The sequence below is a fragment of the Pagrus pagrus genome, assembly GCF_965226575.1.
Source record: "Pagrus pagrus genome assembly, chromosome: 13".
In the NCBI taxonomy this organism is placed as follows: domain Eukaryota; kingdom Metazoa; phylum Chordata; class Actinopteri; order Spariformes; family Sparidae; genus Pagrus; species Pagrus pagrus.
The window spans coordinates 11541110-11559771 of record NC_140197.1 but is presented as its reverse complement, the minus strand read 5'-3'; the positions used below and the strand labels follow the sequence as shown (position 1 = coordinate 11559771).

At 37.9% G+C, this 18662-nt stretch overlaps 1 protein-coding gene across 4 annotated transcripts; it reads right to left on the bottom strand.

Annotated features, from left to right (window-relative positions):
* Positions 1–208: 208 nt before the first annotated feature.
* LOC311268333 (interferon-induced very large GTPase 1-like) lies at positions 209–18366 on the bottom strand. 4 transcript variants are annotated; one of them, XM_084371924.1, is made up of 16 exons: positions 18287–18366; positions 15148–15264; positions 13827–13934; positions 13680–13714; positions 13491–13596; positions 12733–13332; positions 12014–12054; positions 11538–11646; positions 11251–11382; positions 9727–9767; positions 9250–9358; positions 8970–9101; positions 8418–8464; positions 7987–8101; positions 7791–7828; positions 209–7684 (listed from the first exon to the last, which is right to left on the bottom strand). In XM_084371924.1, the coding sequence occupies exons 3-16, from the start codon at positions 13915–13917 to the stop codon at positions 2816–2818; spliced, it is 6465 nt and encodes a 2154-aa protein (XP_084228050.1). In that variant the 5' UTR covers positions 13918–13934; positions 15148–15264; positions 18287–18366; the 3' UTR covers positions 209–2815. The 4 variants fall into 4 exon arrangements, with proteins under 4 accessions (XP_084228050.1, XP_084228052.1, XP_084228051.1 ...); XM_084371926.1 differs by having other exon boundaries at positions 209–7675; XM_084371925.1 differs by having other exon boundaries at positions 15148–15259; positions 18287–18353.
* Positions 18367–18662: the final 296 nt, after the last annotated feature.

The following is an 18662-nucleotide window of genomic DNA, read 5'->3' as shown; positions in this document are numbered from 1 at the left end:
CTGTACCATCCAGCCGTAATTGTGGTCATTCTCACAACTACATATGATTAAAATTAACATGGACACTGTTAATCTAAAAATAGCTGACAAAATTAACACCATTTGTGATTTTGGGTTATATAATTAAAATGAACTCGATTTAGTTTATAGCAGGTCTGTGACATATTTTGTGAAAAGAGACAATCTGTTCTTTGTTTGAAGTCTTTATTTCAGTTAAAACAAATATTCAGCATTTTCTTTTGACAAAGACATCACTGATAATTCTGTAAGTAACTGTATATCAATATACTGCAGCAATGACAGGAGTACAATTAAAGAAAAAAAAGTCTATTCCAATATGGGCATGATAGAATATTTAAAATTAGATGCAAATAAGTGTAAGATTATCAAAATACTTGAGAAAGATAAATCATCAAATTCTGGAAAAGCAATCATTCAATGTTATACAAAATAAAAAGAAAATTTGAAGAATAAGATGTTTTATAACAAAAAAAGGATGAGTTTGACAACAGATACAGCTCAGAAGCCAATGAGAAACTAAAAATGATTATTTTTTTCCACAACTCTGTCCCTTTTCATGAAACTTAACGAGTCTCAAATACAAGTTTCAGGCCTTTTTTTTAAAATCACCATTTCAGTAATTCAATCTAAGAACATCCACTTTATGACTCATCCTGTCAGTTATGTAAAAGATTTTGTTATTACATTTAAAGAAAATATCCCCAATTTGTCTTTTGACAAAAAATTGGAATCGAGTATAGAAAAAAAAAATCTATTCCAATATCAACATAAGACGTTTAAAATGACAAAGTGTAAAATTATTGAAATCTCCAAAAACTTAAAATAAAGCATCATCCATCAAATAACATTTTTTTTTGTGTTACATGGAAAAATGATCAGATGATTCAGATGAGTTGGACAACAGACACAGCAAAATAACACACAAGTTTTTGTCTTTTCATGGAACTCAACAAGTCTCAAATACAAGTTTCATGCTTTTCTATAATCAACATTTCATTAATTCAATCTCAGAACAACCTATCAGTTATGTAAAAACATTTATTTAGTACATGTAAGGAAAATATCCCCACTTTTTCTTTGGATATACAAGGACAAGTCTAGACTAGAGTAAGTTAAAATAAAGCATCATACATTAAATTCTTTAAAAAAAAAAAAAAAATTCAAATAAATTAATAAAATGATTCTCTGATGACTTGGACAGCTAAAAGGTGAACAAACGAATAAAAAATAATTCCATTGTTTTTCAACAGATGTCAACAAGTTCTTCTCTTTTTCGTGGAACTCAACAAGTCTCATACAAACACGTTTACAAACAAGTTTCATGCATTTTCACAATCAACAACAATCTTATGACTCATCTTATCTATCACTTATGTTACATTGATTCTCTCATAACCCCTAAAGAGTCAACAAAAGTTAGATTCCAGAGATATTTATATAAAACTCTTTAAGTAATACTAAACATGTTGCTTTTTATGACGCTCTTAAAATGAACAAGAGAGGGAACCATTTCTTATTTCAAATGAATAACATTATATACACATAGGACAATATGCCATGTCTCAACATCTTACTCTTTGAACTTTAAACACCTGTAAAAAGAAAATGTCAAGCATCTTGTATAAAAAATAATGCATCTCGAATGAATAAAAATACCCTTATTTCAGCATACAACTTAGAATGGTTTCATGTCATGTCTGTTTGATGAGATTTTTAACTAATAATAAGATGAATTAAACAAAAGTCATATCATAGCTCATGTTCCTGTTTATAATTAAATGAAAATATGTACAAAATACAGTACCAGTCAAAAGTGTGGACACACCTCATTCATGTTTTTTCTTTATGTTTATTATTTTCTACATTGTAGATCAATACTGACTCCAAACTAAGAAAGAACACATATGGAGTTATGCAGTAAACAAAAAAGTGTTAAACAAACCAGAATATGTTTTATATTTTATCTTCTTCAAAGTAGCCACCTTTTGCTTTGATGACAGCTTTGCACACATCTGGCATTCTCTCAGTCAGATTCATGAGGTAGTCACCTGGAGTGGTTTTCTAACAGTCTTGAAAGATTTCTCAGCACTCGTTGGCTGTTTTGCCTTCACTCTGCGGTCCAACTCATCCCAAACCATCTCAATTGGGTTTAAGTCGGGTGATTGTGGAGGACAGGTCATCTGACGCAGCACTCCATCACTCTCCTTCTTGGTCAGATAGCCATTACAAAGCCTGGAGGTGTGTTTGGGGTCAATGATGGTCCCACTAAGCGCAAACCGGATGGGATGGCATGTCGCTGCAGAATGCTGTGGTCACCATGCTGGTTAAGTGTGCCTTGAATTTTGAATAAATCACCAACAGTGTCACCAGCAAAGCATCACACCTCCTCCTCCATGCTTCACAGTGGGAACCACACATTTAGAAACCATCCGCTCACCTTTTCTGCGTCCCACAAAGACCCACAAAATCTCAAATTTGGACACATCAGACCAAAGTTCAGATTTCCACTGTTAATGCCCATTCCTTGTGTTTCTTGGCCCAGACACTTCTCTTCCTGTTGCTGTTCTTCCTCAGTAATGGCTTCTTTGCAGCAATTCGACCATGAAGGCCTGATTCACGCAGTCTCCTCTTAACAGTTGATGTTGAGAAATCTGTCTGCTACTTGAACTCTGTGAAGCATTTATGTGGGCTCTAATCTGAGGTGCTGTTAATTTGCAATTTTATTGATCAAAATATAATTAGGTGCTTTTTCAGCAATTTTTTAAAGGGTTCATCCTCATTGTTGCTATTGTTGCTATTGTTGCTCTCCTTTCCATATTTCATCCAGACTTTTAATAGCCTCTTTTTTAGAGTGTGTTCTCCACTCACTGGGAATTTCTCCTCTGCCGTGGAATTTTAATTTATAGTGGACTTCAAGCTGCTGTTGAAACTGACACACAAACCATTTCCAATATATCAGCTTAGACTTATCAGAGGTAATTGTCCATGAAGCATACTTCCCTCCAGCCTTTGGATACTCTTTATAGGGAAAAGTCTTCTCTGAATCATGATGGGGGTGGAAACTTTGATCACTTGCTACTAATGTTGTGCAGAAATCAATGACCAGTTGATCTGTGTTTCTAAAGTGCCATCCTTTAATCCCAGAGGGTCGGTGAAAAGGGACGTTGTGTTTATCAGGACTGTGATCAGCCAGTGTGTTGGTACAAACAGCTGCACAGAATGGACACTTCACCCAGCAGCAGTTACACAGGTGATCAATGAGGATTTGATCAGGCTGGTCCTTGAATTCCTTCATCTTATCCAGTGAGAGGCTGTTCATCTCCTTCACAATGGATTCAAGGCCTTTCTCGATCTCTTCTTTGAGAAAGTCAAATTTGTTTATGTCGCTGAAGTTTTGACAACAGATGGAGAATTTTAATTCATTGTTCAGCAAACTGGAAAATTTCTTCAGCCAGTTGTGTATGTCTCCTCCCTGAGATTTGATTTTCTCTGTTGCACCAAATAAAGCCCGACTCACAAGTCTTTTGATGTATTCAACATTCTTCTTGAGTATATTTTGTGCTTTGTGTCTTTGTCCTGTGAAGATGTACTTCTGCACTTCATCTTTTATGAAAGCCTCAACTTGCTTCCTTGGGTTTCTGATGTAGGTGATAAAACCATCAAAGTCCTCTTTCTCAGCGAGTGATTTCAACACATGTTTCTCTAAGTTCAACCTGTTCCCACTGAATGCTGGGACGTTGCACTTCATCTCATCAGAGAGGTCAATAGCTGTCTTGTTACAGACGGCCTCAACAGTGGAACTCTTCAGTTTTTCACAGATCAGTTCTCCAAACACAACAGCAGATGAGCTTCCTTTACAGAAGCTTCTGAAAATGTTGTAATATTGCTCTTTCTTGCTTTCTACATAAACACGTGCATCTGTGCTCTTTTTGAATTTCTTGTGGGACTCTGACAGCCAACTCCCTGCTATGTCAAATGTATACAGCAAAAGATCAACTGTAAACTCGTTCTTCAGAGTATATTTGCTCTTTGATTTAAATTCTGTCACCGTTTCTTTTACCTTGTTGGCAACTTCTTGCAAGTAAGCTTGATTGTAGCCTTTTGTAGCTACAGGTTTTTTCTTAATTATGTTTAAGGTCTGTTGTTCAACATCCTCAATGAGGGATTTGATCAGGTCCTGTTCTTCGTATGGCAGATGTTCTTTTCGTTTTGTGGATGATGAAGAGCTCGATGACCCAAATCCCAACATTTTTTTAACAACCCTAAAAAGGCTAAATCCTTGCTCTTTTGCGCTCTTGTCTTCTGTCTGATCATCTTGGGATCGTTGGCTTGTGTCACTGGACTCTTGGTGCTTGGTGAGGGTCACATAATCACTGTAATTTCCAACCTTTGACATGTTTTTGTATCTGCCTTTGCATTTGGATTCATTTATTTGAGTGCGTTCAATACCAAGCTCTTGAAGGATAGTATATTGATCCTCCTGATAGTTGATGTCCTTAATAGGTGTTGTGCCTGCAGTTAACTCAGTAACCCAGCCACTCCAAACTGAGTCGAACTGCTTTTTAAGTTCCTTTTCATCATTTACCTTGTCTTTTAACTGATGAGCAAGATCTTTACTCTTTTGTAGCAGCTTGTTCTCAAACTCTGTCTTCTTCTCATCAAGCTTTTTACGAGCATTCTTCTGCTGGATAACTTGATCCAGTTTTCTTTGGACTCCTCTCACTTGTTCATCATGAAACTCTTTGATTTTGCTTTTAAATGTGCCTTGCCACTGAACCAACATTTCTTTGTCACTGTTATTATCAAAGTATGTTGTCATTGCTTTTTTGATTTTTTCATAAGTTTTGCTAATTTCTCCAGAAAGATAACTGAGCTCGATCTTGTCCAGGTTTCCATTTTCTATTTTGTTGTAAAGCTCGTTTTCAATGGTCAACATGTTGCTCCTCAGGGTCCAGGTCCAGTTCCCATACTGGACCTCAAGTTTTCTGTACACTGCAATTTCAAGTGTGTTTTTGAAACTGAACACAAAGTTTTCGTTCAGCAGGGCATTCCACAGGTCATGAATTTTGCTTTTGAACTGTTCCAGAGTAATCCCTTCAGACTGTGAAGCTTTAGAGAGGATGAAGGTCTTCAGCTCTTTGACGCTCTCACTGTAACCTGGATTTGGAGGAGCCATCGGTGGACTTCCCTCCCACAGTTGGGCAAAGTACTTCACATCTTTTTGAACATCAAATGTAATGACGTCACTGAAGCACTCAGCATCACAACCCTCCTCTTTGGCTGCTAGTTGGGCCATCTGGTCCAGTTTGTCTTGCAGGCGTCTCTTTCCATCCATGTTCATCTCTGTAGCTGCAATATCTGTGACATTCTGGTGAACAAACACACAACTTGGAGAAAGTTTAACTTGTTTCATCCTCATGAAAGCCTGAACAACAATCTGCAGAACATCTTGCATATCAGCTGGATTCTCCCCAAAGATGTTGATCAATGTCATGTTTCCCAGACCAACAACAAACGTTGCCAGTTCATTGTCGTGGTGAAGAGTGGCGTTACCTGCCAACTCAAGAGCACGCAGTCCTTCAGTGTCCACCACCAGAACGTAGTCAAACTGAAAGTCTTTCTTGATCTCCTCTGACACTCTGACCAGCTGCATGAAGGCACCCTTGGTGCACCTGCCAGCACTCACTGCAAACTGTAGCCCAAACATGGCATTCAGCATTGTTGATTTTCCACTGCTCTGTACGCCTAAAACGGACAAAACAAAAACTCTCTTGTTGCCCAGTTTCTTGATGACTTCATCTAAAAGACTAGAGATCCAAGTTAAAGGCACATGACCTGCATCACCATCCATCAGCTCCATTGGGTGTCCTGATATCATCAGCTCTGCAGCCAGCTCAGGGTATTTAGACCAGTCAGTCTGTCCACTTGTTGGTTGTTTCTTCAGAGATTTATGGGCTTCATAGATCTGTCCCATTTCTCTAAACATGTGCTCCAAGCCAAAAGTTGCTGACTGTAGTTTTGTTGATATTTGTTCGAGCTCATTTCGCTTCATTTTTAGCTGATCAGATTTGTCATGCTTCTTCTTCAAAGCCAAGACCTCAGACCATTTTTCATCATAGCTCTGGAGAATTGAAGAGAGATCGTCTGTGCAGAGGGCATCCATTAAGATCTGAGTCCATTTCAGGAAATACTCTCTGTCTGTTGATTTCAAAGATGAGAGGTTTCCAATTAGTAACATCATCAGCTCACTACAGGAAGCTTTGCATTGATCTTGTCGTATTTGCTTCAGTTCTTGTTCCTTTTCAGATTTCTCCCTCTCAATGTGTCCTGTGAGGCGATACAGTTCTTTGTTTGTTCTGCACCACTTGCTCCACAGTTGGCCTTGACATTGGAGAAATGTATCTTTAATCTTTAGACCATCCATCCCCTGAAGCAACTTCACTATTTCCGCAGCAGCAGATTTCCCTTTTTGGCAGAGATGGTCATCTTCATCCACTCTGATTCCAGAGACCTCAGCCATGGTTTCAAGCTGGAAGGATGCATGTGGTCCACACAAAATGTTTCTAATGATTTCTTTCAGTTCTTCAGAAACATCTGACTGGCTTCTGTCCTTCAGACCCATTCTGTATTTACCTTTTGTCAACTGAACTGCACCACTATCATTATCAGCAATTAGCATAATGAGAGGCTTTGGAGACTTGTAAAGGGCTGAGATAACTGTTGCACTTTTGTCACCTTTATCCAGAGTTGGGACAAGAACAACATTGACTGAAGATTTTTCAGTCACTATGTCACGCTGTTTTTCATTCAACAGAGCATCACCATGAAGATTACAGAAGGCAGTGCAGTCAGTGAAGGCATCATTTGGTTTTCCAGCGGGGCAGTACCAGGCAATCTCTGCCACGCCATCCATCAAATAGCGAGACTTTGTGCTACCTTGACAATTTCTGTGGAAGAAGGTGTTGTGACGGTCGTTGATCAAAGTGTTCATCAGCTGAGATTTAGATTGAGACAGTGAACCCAGACGGAAAAATGACACCATGGGTGTCTCAGCATTGCAGATGGGCATACTCTTCATGCTGACAATGTTTGATTTATCTTTGCTTTGAGTTATCTTCCATGTTTTTCTTATTTGTCTGAAAGTCCACAGAGGACATTCAATGTCCATTGTGACTGGGTCAGGAACAAGCAAAGGTACAGCGTACTGACACTGTGACAGCTTTGTAATCATGTTCTGCTTAAAAAAGCTGTCTGAGCAGTGAAATACTGCCATCTGAACGTCCATTGGATGCACATGAGACTGTTTTGATTGATCAGAGTCTAAAGTGGGGCCATAGAGAGCTTCTAAATCACTATCTTCTGTGTAAATAATCTCTGGAACAGGCTTTGAATGGCTGACCTCAGAACTGTCTTGTCTTACAGGAATATATCTGGCTCTGTAGTCTAACATCATCAGCCTGTGAAGAAAAGTATGAGCTATATCCTTCTCACATGTGACATGATCCTGTTTCACAGGTGGACCTATCTGAAGAAAATCTGCTGGTGAAAACTTCTGTTGATGTTTGTCTTGAAGGTGAAGTCTGCCGAGTAGTGTTTCAGTTTGTGCTGGATATTGTTTCTTCATGTTGGTCTCTTCAGAAATGTTCTCTGACTTCTGTAAATACTGTAAGTAATTAAAAATGTACTGTATGTAAAAATTATATTGATATAGGATGGGATATAAAGAACATAGTCCTAAAGATATTGTTAATAAAAGTATAGTATCTTACCTTATCCTTGTTTCCACACAGATTCATATCTGAGGTACCTACAGTATAGTAGAATAATTAACTTTATCATAAAAGGGTCAGAGCAACGTGCTTTTGGACAATTTTTTTCATACATGTTGACTTATATAATCTAAATCAGTTATGATTTTGACAGTTTCATGTTATTGTACTATTAAATAAGTCAACAAAATCTTACCTTTCGCTTCAGATGCAGATGGTACAGACTTGATTTCAGACTCTCCTGCTACTGGTGTGTTGTTGTCATTCTTCTCAGAGTGTTCAACATCAGCAGGTTTATCCACTGGGTCACACTAAGAAACACAATTGTTTTATTAAGTTTTAAGATCTACAACACACAGTAGTACCACCAGAAATAAATTTAAGGAAAGCAATATGCACAAACTGAATGCAATCAGGTTTGCTATTTAGTGAGAAGAAAGTAAGTTCTTCTGGGAAAATGTTTTCAGCTCATCCATGTGTCTGACCAGGAGATCATGGAGTCAAACTGTTCAAGTCTTAACTAAAAACATGAACAGCTCCAATCTTCAGTTTAAGGTCTAACTTTAGATAATTAGGTGGCATTAAACATAAATACTGCTGTGAGTACTGAGGTTGAAAAGATCTCACCTTTACGTTGGTTTTAGCTGCACTCTGCTCGTCCTCCAGCTCCTCTCCTGCAGGGTAATATAACAGCAAGCAGATTGAAGTTGTCAGTGAACTATTCCAGCTGAAGAGGATTTATTTGCAAAAATGTTGTGTGTGTTCGAAAAGTTAATTGTTCAACAAGATGCATCTCCTCTATACCAAATAGAGATAATGTGTTTCAATATTAAAGCAACATTATGTAGAAATTGGCATTTTGTGTGATTTGGCACCCCCACAGTTTCTGAGTGTGACACCACTGTCATTAACACAAATCCCAGGTCTGTAACAGTTTGTCAGATGTAATGTAGTGACAACTACAAACAAAACTCATTACATCATAACAATGTTGTGTGTTGAAAACTTGCAGAGTGGCTGAGACAGAGACACCATTCACCTTATTACAAGACACTGTACCATCAACATGATGTTGAAGCTGTTATTATAAGATAGAATATTTACATAATGTTGCTTTTATTATAAAAAGAGTTTGCAGAAATGCAAGACAACAACAAAAGGAACTGAAGTAATTCTTACTTTCTTTGGTAGCTGTTGAAACTGTCTGAGATGTTTGACTTGTGTCCTTCACTGCTGCACTCTCCTCCATGGACCGCTCAGTCGTGTTACTGCTGCTTTCACTGTTGATCTCTTTACCTTCATCAGCCTCTTCTGTTGAAGGGAGATATCAGAGATTAGATTAGTTCCTGTATTTCTTCAAACCTGTGTGAAGCTTGAGCTGATTAGATTTTAAATGAAAAATAATGTTACTTTTAAAATTTACATTCACATACAACCCCCAAAATCATTAAAATCTCACCTTTATCACTGGTTACAGATGGGATCACAGACTTGTTTTCAGTATCTCCTCCCTCTCTGGTGCTGTCATCGTTCTTGTCTGAGTGTTTAGCACCATTAGCTGGATCACGCTAAGAAAGAAGATGATTTTGTATGACTGTGAGCTTCCCCCGGATTGAACCATTGAGATTATCACAAAAGAATAAAAGCAAGGAAATACGATATACACAAACTAAATGCAAGCAGGTTTGTAATTTAGTGAGAAGAAAGTAATTTCTTCTGGGAAAGTGTTTCCAACTGCACCAGGAGGTTCAGCGAGTCACAATCTGTCCTCATTTAGACTAAAACTGAACGGAGTCACTATCTTCAGTTTAGTCTACAGTTGTGATTAAGATAATGTGTGTAATGTGCAATAGGTAATGAGGTAATGTTGAATAGATAAGTAGCGTTATAAAAATAAATGCTATGACAATGAGTACTGAGGTTAAAAAGATCTCACCTTCACCTCTGTTGTAGCTGCTCTCTCTTCCAGCTCGTCTCCTGAAGGGTAATGTAAAAACAAGCAGATTGTAGAAACATAAAACAATAAAACAATTTTGTTGTCAGTGAACTATTACACCTGAAGATTTATTTGCAAAAATGGTGTGTGTGTTCAAAAAGTTCATTGTTTAACAAGAGGCATCTCCTCTACACAAAACAGAGATGAGGTGTTTTAAATACAAATTCCAGGTCTGTAACAATTTGCTAGATGTAATGTAGGTGCCAACTACAAACAAAACTCATTACATCATAACAATAGCCCCATTCACACTGCCGTTTGCATGCGGGGATCCTGCGCCAATTCTCCGCATCCGCCTCTGTGTGAAAGTTTCAGATGCGGCGAGGGGTGAAATTTCCCTCCGCCTCTGATGCGCCTTCGGAGGTAGTATCAGAGGCGCATTATTGGCGAACTGAACCAGTGTGAACGGATAAGCCGACGGCACGGAGTGAGGGTGTGTTGGTCTGATGGTGTTCACTGTCTGATAACTGTACAGGTCCATCACTCAACAAAATATAGAGAAATATCCCACAAAGCAACATTACAGGACCAAACAACAGTAACGTAGTAACTGGTCGTGTCTTTGGCAACTTATATGAGGAAAAAAATACCGCAGTTATAGGTGGAGAAGTGTCTGTCAGCCTGTCGGTCCTACCGACTCTTCGTCACATTTCTGCCCGAATAACAGCGTCTGTCCCAGGCAAAAAACTTTAACTCACCAAGTGTTTGTCACGTTAAAAAAAATCACTGCGACCGTCAGCCCTCCCGACCGAGACTCCAGTGAACTTCCTCCCAGAAAACAGCCTCCCCCCCGCAAGTGAAAGAGTCAGACAGCGTCCTGTTTACTGATGGTGATTATGTAATTACTGTATGTAATTTAGAGAAAAACGTAACTTTGTCACTTTCCAGGATGTTTGATGGGTCAGGATCTCAATCACAACACAGTATAACAGCATCCATATGATTACAAACAGTCAGTGTGTACATGTTTAGATTAACAGGTAAACACTGGGGAAACACGTTGAAAAAAACACGTCATCACCATGACGCTTATCGTCACGCCTCCTTTGGATCCACGGTGCCGGCTTGCTGTGTGAATTATACTCTGGTTCGTCTTTTACGTCAGAGCTGCTCGGTTCTGTGTGAACAACCAACGGCGGAGAATTGGTAAACCGCCGCTGCGGCGATAATGCGGCATCTCTGTGTGAAAAGGGCTACTGTTGTCTTAAAAACTTGTATGTTGAAGTAAACATGTAACACTGTGATCCTACCCTCTCACTGAAGTTACATAGTGCAGAAACAACAAGCATGGGGACAGAGTGGCTGAGACAGAGACACCATTCACCTTATTACAAGGCACTATACCATCAACATGATTTTGAAGCTGTTATTTTAAGATAAAACATTTACATCATGATGTTTTAATTATAAAAAGAGTTTGCAGAAATGCAAGACAACAACAAAAGGGAATGAAGTAATTCTTACTTTCTTTGGTAGCTGTTGAAACTGTCTGAGATGTTTGACTTGTGTCCTTCACTGCTGCACTCTCCTCCATGGACCTCTCACTTGTGTTACTGCTGCTTTCACTGTTGATCTCTTTACCTTCATCAGCCTCTTCTGTTGAAGGGTCAAAGACAACAAATAGAGATTCGATTAGTTACTGTATTTCTTCAAACCTGCATGAAGCTTGAGCTGAGTAGATTGTAAATGAAAAATAATGTTACTTTTAAAATGTATATTAATATACAACCCCAAAATCATTAAAATCTCACCTTTATCACTGGTTACAGATGAGATCACAAACTTGTTTTCAGAATCTCCTCCCTCTCTGGTGCTGTCATCGTTCTTGTCTGAGTGTTTAGCACCATTAGCTGGATCACACTAAGAAAACAGATGATTTTATACGACTGTGAGCTCCCCTAGATTGAACCATTGAGATTATCACAAAACAATGAAAGCAAGGAAATACGACATGCACAAACTAAATGCAGGCAGGTTTGTAATTTAGTGAGAAGAAATTAATTTCTTCTGGGAAAGTGTTTCCAACTGCACCAGGAGGTTCAGTGAGTCACAATCTGTCCTCATTTAGACTAAAACTGAACAGAGTCACTATCTTCAGTTTAGTCTACAGTTGTGATTGAGATAATGTGTGTAAAGTGCAATAGGTAATGAGTTAAAGTTGAATAAAAAAGTAGCATTAAAAAAAGAAATGCTATGACAATGGCTACTGAGGTTGAAAAGATCTCACCTTCACCTCTGTTGTAGCTGCTCTCTCTTCCAGCTTGTCTCCTGCAGGGTAATGTAAAAACAAGCAGATTGTAGGATTGAACGTAAAAAAACGTTTTTGTCGGTAAACTATTTCACCTGAAGAAGATTAATTTGCAAAAAATTGTGTGTATTCAAACGTTCATTGTTCAACAAGATGCATCTCCTCTTTACCAAATAGAGATGAGATGTTTTAATATTAAAGCAACATTATGTAGAAATTGGCAGTTTTTGTAATTTGGCACCCCCACAGTTTCTGTATTTCTCTGTCCCTGAAGGTGGTGGACCCACAGGGCAGTGGCTCCATGTACTTTGTTCAGGCTGTGCCTGGCTGATACCCATGGGTCAACGCAAGGCCACCAGACGCTCTCCAACGAGTTCCCCTCCCCTTTGACATTTCAGTTATTTAAAGGTGCAATAACTGACTTTTGGCCTCATGGGGGCAGCAAAAACAAGTTGTGAACACTGTTGAGTTGATATCGTGAACTTGTTAGCAAACTGTTGCATATTTATACATTCAGTAGATAGAAAACATGAGCATTTAATGGGACTCATGTTTCAGCTACCTGTCCATTAAGTCCATTATTCACACAATTTTTGGTCTGTGTTTGTCTCCACCAACTCTAGAGGGAAATATCTGTACATTTTATCTTGATAAAGCAATGTAGGTTTTATCTAAGAATGCCAACATTAAAATCTCACCTGTTTGATTTTGCTGAAACACTGATGAATCTATGCTTTCTTCTTCATGGGATTTGTGGTCCAGTCGTTCTTTCTGTTCTTTATTTTCATCAAACATCGGTCCACTGTAGCAGTGTGGATCATTTTCAGAGACCATGACGTCTATTTTGTCCAACAGAGCTATGATCTCTTTTTCATCCATCATACTTCTTGTACATGTGTGATATCTTTTTTTAGCAAACCTGCTGTTGGATTTCAGCTCTGTCAGCGCACTTTCACATTTTTCATCTGACTCATGAGTCACAACTGTCATTAAATAAGCGAGTGAGCCTTTCCCAAAAGCTTTTTCTAACCACTGCACTCCTGAGTTGTAATGGCTGTTATGCAGACCATTTGGTAACAGTAAGAGAAAGGCATGAATTCCCTCATTTAATGGGAATTGGTCAGTGTTTTGTAGGCCAAGCATGTTAATGACAGAGATGTGCCTACCACATAAATCATACAGTTTGGCTGAAAACTGTTCCACATTAGCCTGCTCATCATGATCAAGTAAGATGTTTTTAGATCCAATCTCAATAGAATTTGTGTCACCAATTAACACAAGTGTGAGTTCAGGCAGCACTGAAAAAAACAAATAAAACATCAATATGTTAAACTGCAGAAATCATTTAAAAACAACAGTATCACAGTTATACAGAGTTTGCAGAATAACAATGACGCAATCAAAGGTGATAAACAAATCTGACATTCTCAAAATGAGTTAGAATTACGTTTGTTACCGTTCTCATTGGATGCAGATGATCCTGATTTGATTTCAGACCCTCCACCTGTCTCATCATTGTTCTCTGACTGCTGGTCTTCATCAGGTTCATTCACTGAATCACACTGAGAAAATGGATAATTTTATTGACCAACTCATCACATCAGACCCACTGAGATGAAGATGTGTTTTGAAATCTTACATTTACCTTGGTTTCATCTTCACTCTCCTGTAACTCCTCCACTGCAGGGTCATGTTGGAATATCAGAATAAACATGATGAGCATAAAAACATCAAAATTGGTAAACTCCTTGTCCTAAGTTTATTTTAGTTTGTTTTCAAACTTTTAAATTACCCTTTAAATTTGTCACAGGTGGTGTTACAGAGTTGACATCCGACTCTTCAGCCCTTCCAGCTGGTGTCTTGTCTTGGTTCTCCTTCTCCATCTTATTGGTTCTTCATGCTTTATAAAGAACAAGGGCAAAGTCAGTTAGACAAACACGGTGATGAACTATTACTGCAAGATTGAATCACCGTTCAAGCTGAATGGGCAAAGTATTTAACAAAGAGAATATGAGTCTAATATCCTTTCTGTAGATATTGTAGATATTGCAATATGAAAAATTTACCAAATTGCATTTCAAGATTCAAAAACGTTATTGTCCATCAATGCAGGCAATAATTAAACTTTATTTAATTAAACTTGGCCTTACATCACTGAACTATGTTTCCTTCACACTCCACAGTAGCTTTGTAAACATGATGGAGGCGGATGACTAAAGGCTGCTGGACTACTGAATGGAAAAGTCCCACTGCAGCCAGTGTTTCTTCCTGTTAACACTCTTTCTCAAACTGAGAATGGGCTGTGGTTAATAGTTAGACGTTATACCATCACTACCAGAGTGTTTTCTGTTTTTATGCCTGGTGCATGAGTGGTGAGTAGGCTTAGTTTTAAAAATGTATATTAACATACAGTGAGCTTAGCTAATTTTAGCTTCCCCTTTTTTCAGTAATAACACTGTTGTTTTGTCCACAGTTTTGCCTTCAGTTCTGTGTTTAATGTTTAATGTGAAATTGCGTAAATAAACAGTGCTCCTGTCAACATCTGGGTGCTTTTTGAAGCCCCACTCCAGTGTGTTTTTGTATGTTTAGGATCGGTTATCGGAGTGGAGGCGGGCTTGACCGCAGTTGCATAACCCTTGTGAAGTGTCAATAAATCTCCTTGCACACAACTCCCTGCCTTGTTGTCCGCTTCTGGGTCCTACCAAAACTACGCATTGTAACATTAGGGCAAATATTGGTATGTGTTATTAATTTTAATAATTAATCTTAAAAGTTCTCATTAATTAAACGCTTGACAGCCTTAATAAAAAATACACACAGAACACAGAAGAACAACAATAGTACATAAAAGATAAAATATTACATCTGTCTGTTTCTGATGCAGTAAAAAGTTAAATGTTGTTTACCACCGGTTAGATTAGGTAGAAAAGATCAAATTAAATGAATAAACTTATTTCAAATTTTAATTTTGGTCTTACATTTGGGAAATATGTCCACAGTTCTTAAACTTTCTACATAAAGTATGGTACAGTAAAGGTAATCCATTTCAAATATGATTATTAATCTGATAATAAAAACTGATATACATCAGTAACAAAGCTGAATAAACTCACCTTTGTGTTGTAATAGTTCTGCCTGGTCTCAGTAGATGTGCTGCCTTGTTACAAATCCTTCAAAATAACCAGAGATCACAAGCTGTTGGTCTGCCCCTCCGAACTGTCCAGTCTGCACTGCAAAATAAACACCTGCATTTATATATACCAGTGATGACAAAGAGTGAAAGTAGTTCAGCTCCAACTCGTGATTTCCCCGAAACCTGAAACTGATACCATTGAATGAACCGTTAACATAACACACAATGTTCAGTGCTCTTTCTAATCTGTACTCTAATCTGATCTAAAAAAAATAAAGAAATATATAGCTATACATATATTCTACGGTAAAAAGTAGAATGTCGTTTACCAACAGGAGATTAGTTAAAAAAGATTGACCAGTGGCTATATGATGAAATACATTTTAAATAAACTGTAAATATTAAATGCTATAAGCTGGTTTAGCTCAGTGAGTCCTGAGGTTTTTTCTTTGCAGATTGCATGTTGCATCAGAGCTAGAGTACAGTAAATAATTCATTTTATCAGCACTCAGCTAAAAAAAATAGTCATTCTGTTAATCAGCAATTTGCTGAATATTAGATCTGATGACCGACCAGGCCAATAATAGGTTCACCTATACTATACAGTATGCATAACCCTAACCCTTGCATTTAAATATATGCATTAATTACTCTTACTTGAACTTTTGATGCTGAAGTACCGTTATTGCCAAAAAATGTCCAGAAATTTACCACAGTAATATTTTGTACCCTGAATTGACGTCCATATTTTCTGGCTTGCAACCAGAGGTAATATGGCCCTTTGCCTTGTCATTTTTTAAATTTTGTATTCACTTTTGTATTCACTTGTATGTACCTCTATTATTTGTTTCTTTTACTGTGTACTTATCTGTACTCATTTTGGTCATCATCCTGCTGCAACAATCAACATACAACATCCCCACTCGGGATCAATAAAGGTTTATCACATCATACTTTATCTTATGAGGCGTTTTGGTTTTGCAGAGCAAGATGAGAAGGGTAACAAATAAGATAAATGGAGGTAGAAGGTCTAATTTTATAGAGTGGAAAATATTTTTTGATGAGATTGCAAAAACTTGAGGACATCAGGGTAATTGTGTAACATTTTAATGTTTGATTGTGAAGTGTAGTGTCGTGCTTTAAGTTTCGATTACAGTAAATCAAGTTGATATTAGCAAGCAAAATACATCTTTTATTTAAGTGTAATAGATGATCTACTTCACCATGATTTCTTTCAGGATTGCAAAGGAAAAAAAAGATTCATTTACTTGATTAAATCATTAAATTCAGAAATCATTTTCATATTGATGTCAAATAAAATGACTCAAACTTTTTGTTTATCACAACAAACTAAACAAAGACTCGTTGGGTTGTTCATCAGGACCCAGTTAGTGTTTTACTATTTGGGTGTTCACATCAGGCATAGGCAGCTGTTTGCTCACAGGTTAGCCATAACAACTGTACAGGCTCAATGACTCTCAAGGGAGTGAGGGTTTAGCCCCATGAAGCCGGTAATGTTTTGGGTTTGGTCTAGATTTCGTGTTTGTCAGCAGGATTATGGAAAAACCACTGGCCTAATTTTCATTGAATTTTGGAGCAGATCTGAATCATGGGGCAGATACACATTATTTATCTTTTTATTAATGTTTATTAATGTATCACAAGATAGGACATTTGGCCTCAACAGAATATATGCCATACATATTACAATCCAGTAGATGGTAGTAAAGTTCAAAAGTGACAGAAAAACATCTATTTTTAGATAACCACTGATGACAAAAGTGAAACTAGGTCAGCTGCACCTCATGATTTCCCTGAAACCATATGAAACAATACTGAAACCATTAAATTAACCACTGACCAACACACAATATTAAATGTTCTTAGTGAGCCGGCTCTATAAAGATTAATCATTTTTACAGCAGTGGCAAAACTACACTAATAAATATTGGTATACTGACAGTTTAACAGGGGTCACATCATGTCCCTGATCGAGACAAACCCACAGAGAATGATCCCCTCTGCAGCTTTACTGAATATTTCAGTCTTTTAGCTCTTTATTTTGTTTTTACAGCCAAAATACTCTCGCTGCTTTCATCCATCTTGTTTCTGACACCGACAGGCTGTTGTTTTCACTCTAAAAAGCTCTAACCACACTGTACACTCCCTGACCAGCACCAATCAGCAGACAGAAACAGTTAGAGATTACGCAAGTGAACATAATAGAAGCAACTAAGTAGACAGATATTTCCCTCAGAACTGGGGTAAACCAGACCGGAGCTGAAGGGAGAGCAAAGATTGGACATTCATCAAGTAGCAAGAAGCTCCAAATGAATGCAACTGTTAGCCAACATGTGCCAGTTAAGATTTCACCTGGTTCCACTGTCCCACTGGCCTAAATATGAATCAATTAATGTAGTTTTATGTAATATTCAGAAAAATCCAGAATCATAAAATGGTCAGAGGGTAATACAACCATTTTAACAAGAATTCATCCACAATTATTGTCTGTATGTCACCCTTTCTTTTTAGATTGTATTAGCATCACTTATTGGAATATACATTTTACTAATTGGATGAACAGTATGGATTCTGTTGAGGAGATGAAGAAGCTCAGGGTGTCTATGACTTCAAAGGTCATACATGACAACAGCATGAATGCAGCAGGGTTTTGGGGATGGCAGAGGTTCTTAGTGTCCTAGTAAAAGTAATACATTTACACAGTGATATACCGGCGCCTCTTTTTCTTGCAGGTTTTAGCACACAGGATTGCACAGGTTATCGAGGAAGCACGCGTCTGCCTTGTTAGCATTGTTGCTAAAACCTGCCTCGGAGTTTTCAAACTAATCTTTATTGACAATTGTCAGTAGCCAGGACGTTGTTACACGTACAGTGTGAGCTTTCAGGTCATGGCTTGACGAGTACACTGTGAGCACATTAATCGTGAGCTTTGGCCTTACATCGTAGACGATTGACTCGTACATTATGAGCTGGAATTAATATGTCTAAAATCAGTAGTGTATGCCAAGTTTGAGCAATTTCAAATCTGAACCTGAATCTGAAAAAAAAAAACCTGTCTGCTATAGCGATACATCTGTAACAATGCTGGATGAACTCACCTTCGTATTCTCAGTTCCGTCTGGTCTGTGTAGATGTGCTGCCTTGTTACAAATCCTTCCAACAACCAGAGATCACAGAGTGAGCTGTAGATCTGCCCCTTACAAACAAGTCCTATTTCCTCCTCCCAAACCTGCATCTGCGTTTCTTGTAAACCAGTGATCACAAGAAGTGAATGTGAAAGTAGGTGAGCTCCGACTCGTGGTGATCCAAAAACCTGATGACACAAATGCTCTCTCAACAGTGAACACTTGTAATTTACAAAGTTGTTGCCTCTGTAAGAGAAATATTGAAACCCAAAGATAATCATCTTCTGACCCTGCTTTTTGTCTCAGCTGTACCAAAGGTTTTATTAAAATTTCTCAGCTCATCATTTAC

Bases quoted from the DNA above. Each gene is read 5' to 3' on its own strand.
- LOC311268333 (XM_084371924.1), bottom strand. From the start codon at position 13,917: ATGGAGAAGGAGAACCAAGACAAGACACCAGCTGGAAGGGCTGAAGAG. The intron at 9,768-11,250 runs GTAAGAATTACT...ATTACCCTTCAG, and splicing joins TTCAACAGCTACCAAAGAAA to GAGACGAGCTGGAAGAGAGA. The intron at 9,359-9,726 runs GTGAGATCTTTT...CTTCTTTCTTAG, and splicing joins CAGCTACAACAGAGGTGAAG to CGTGATCCAGCTAATGGTGC.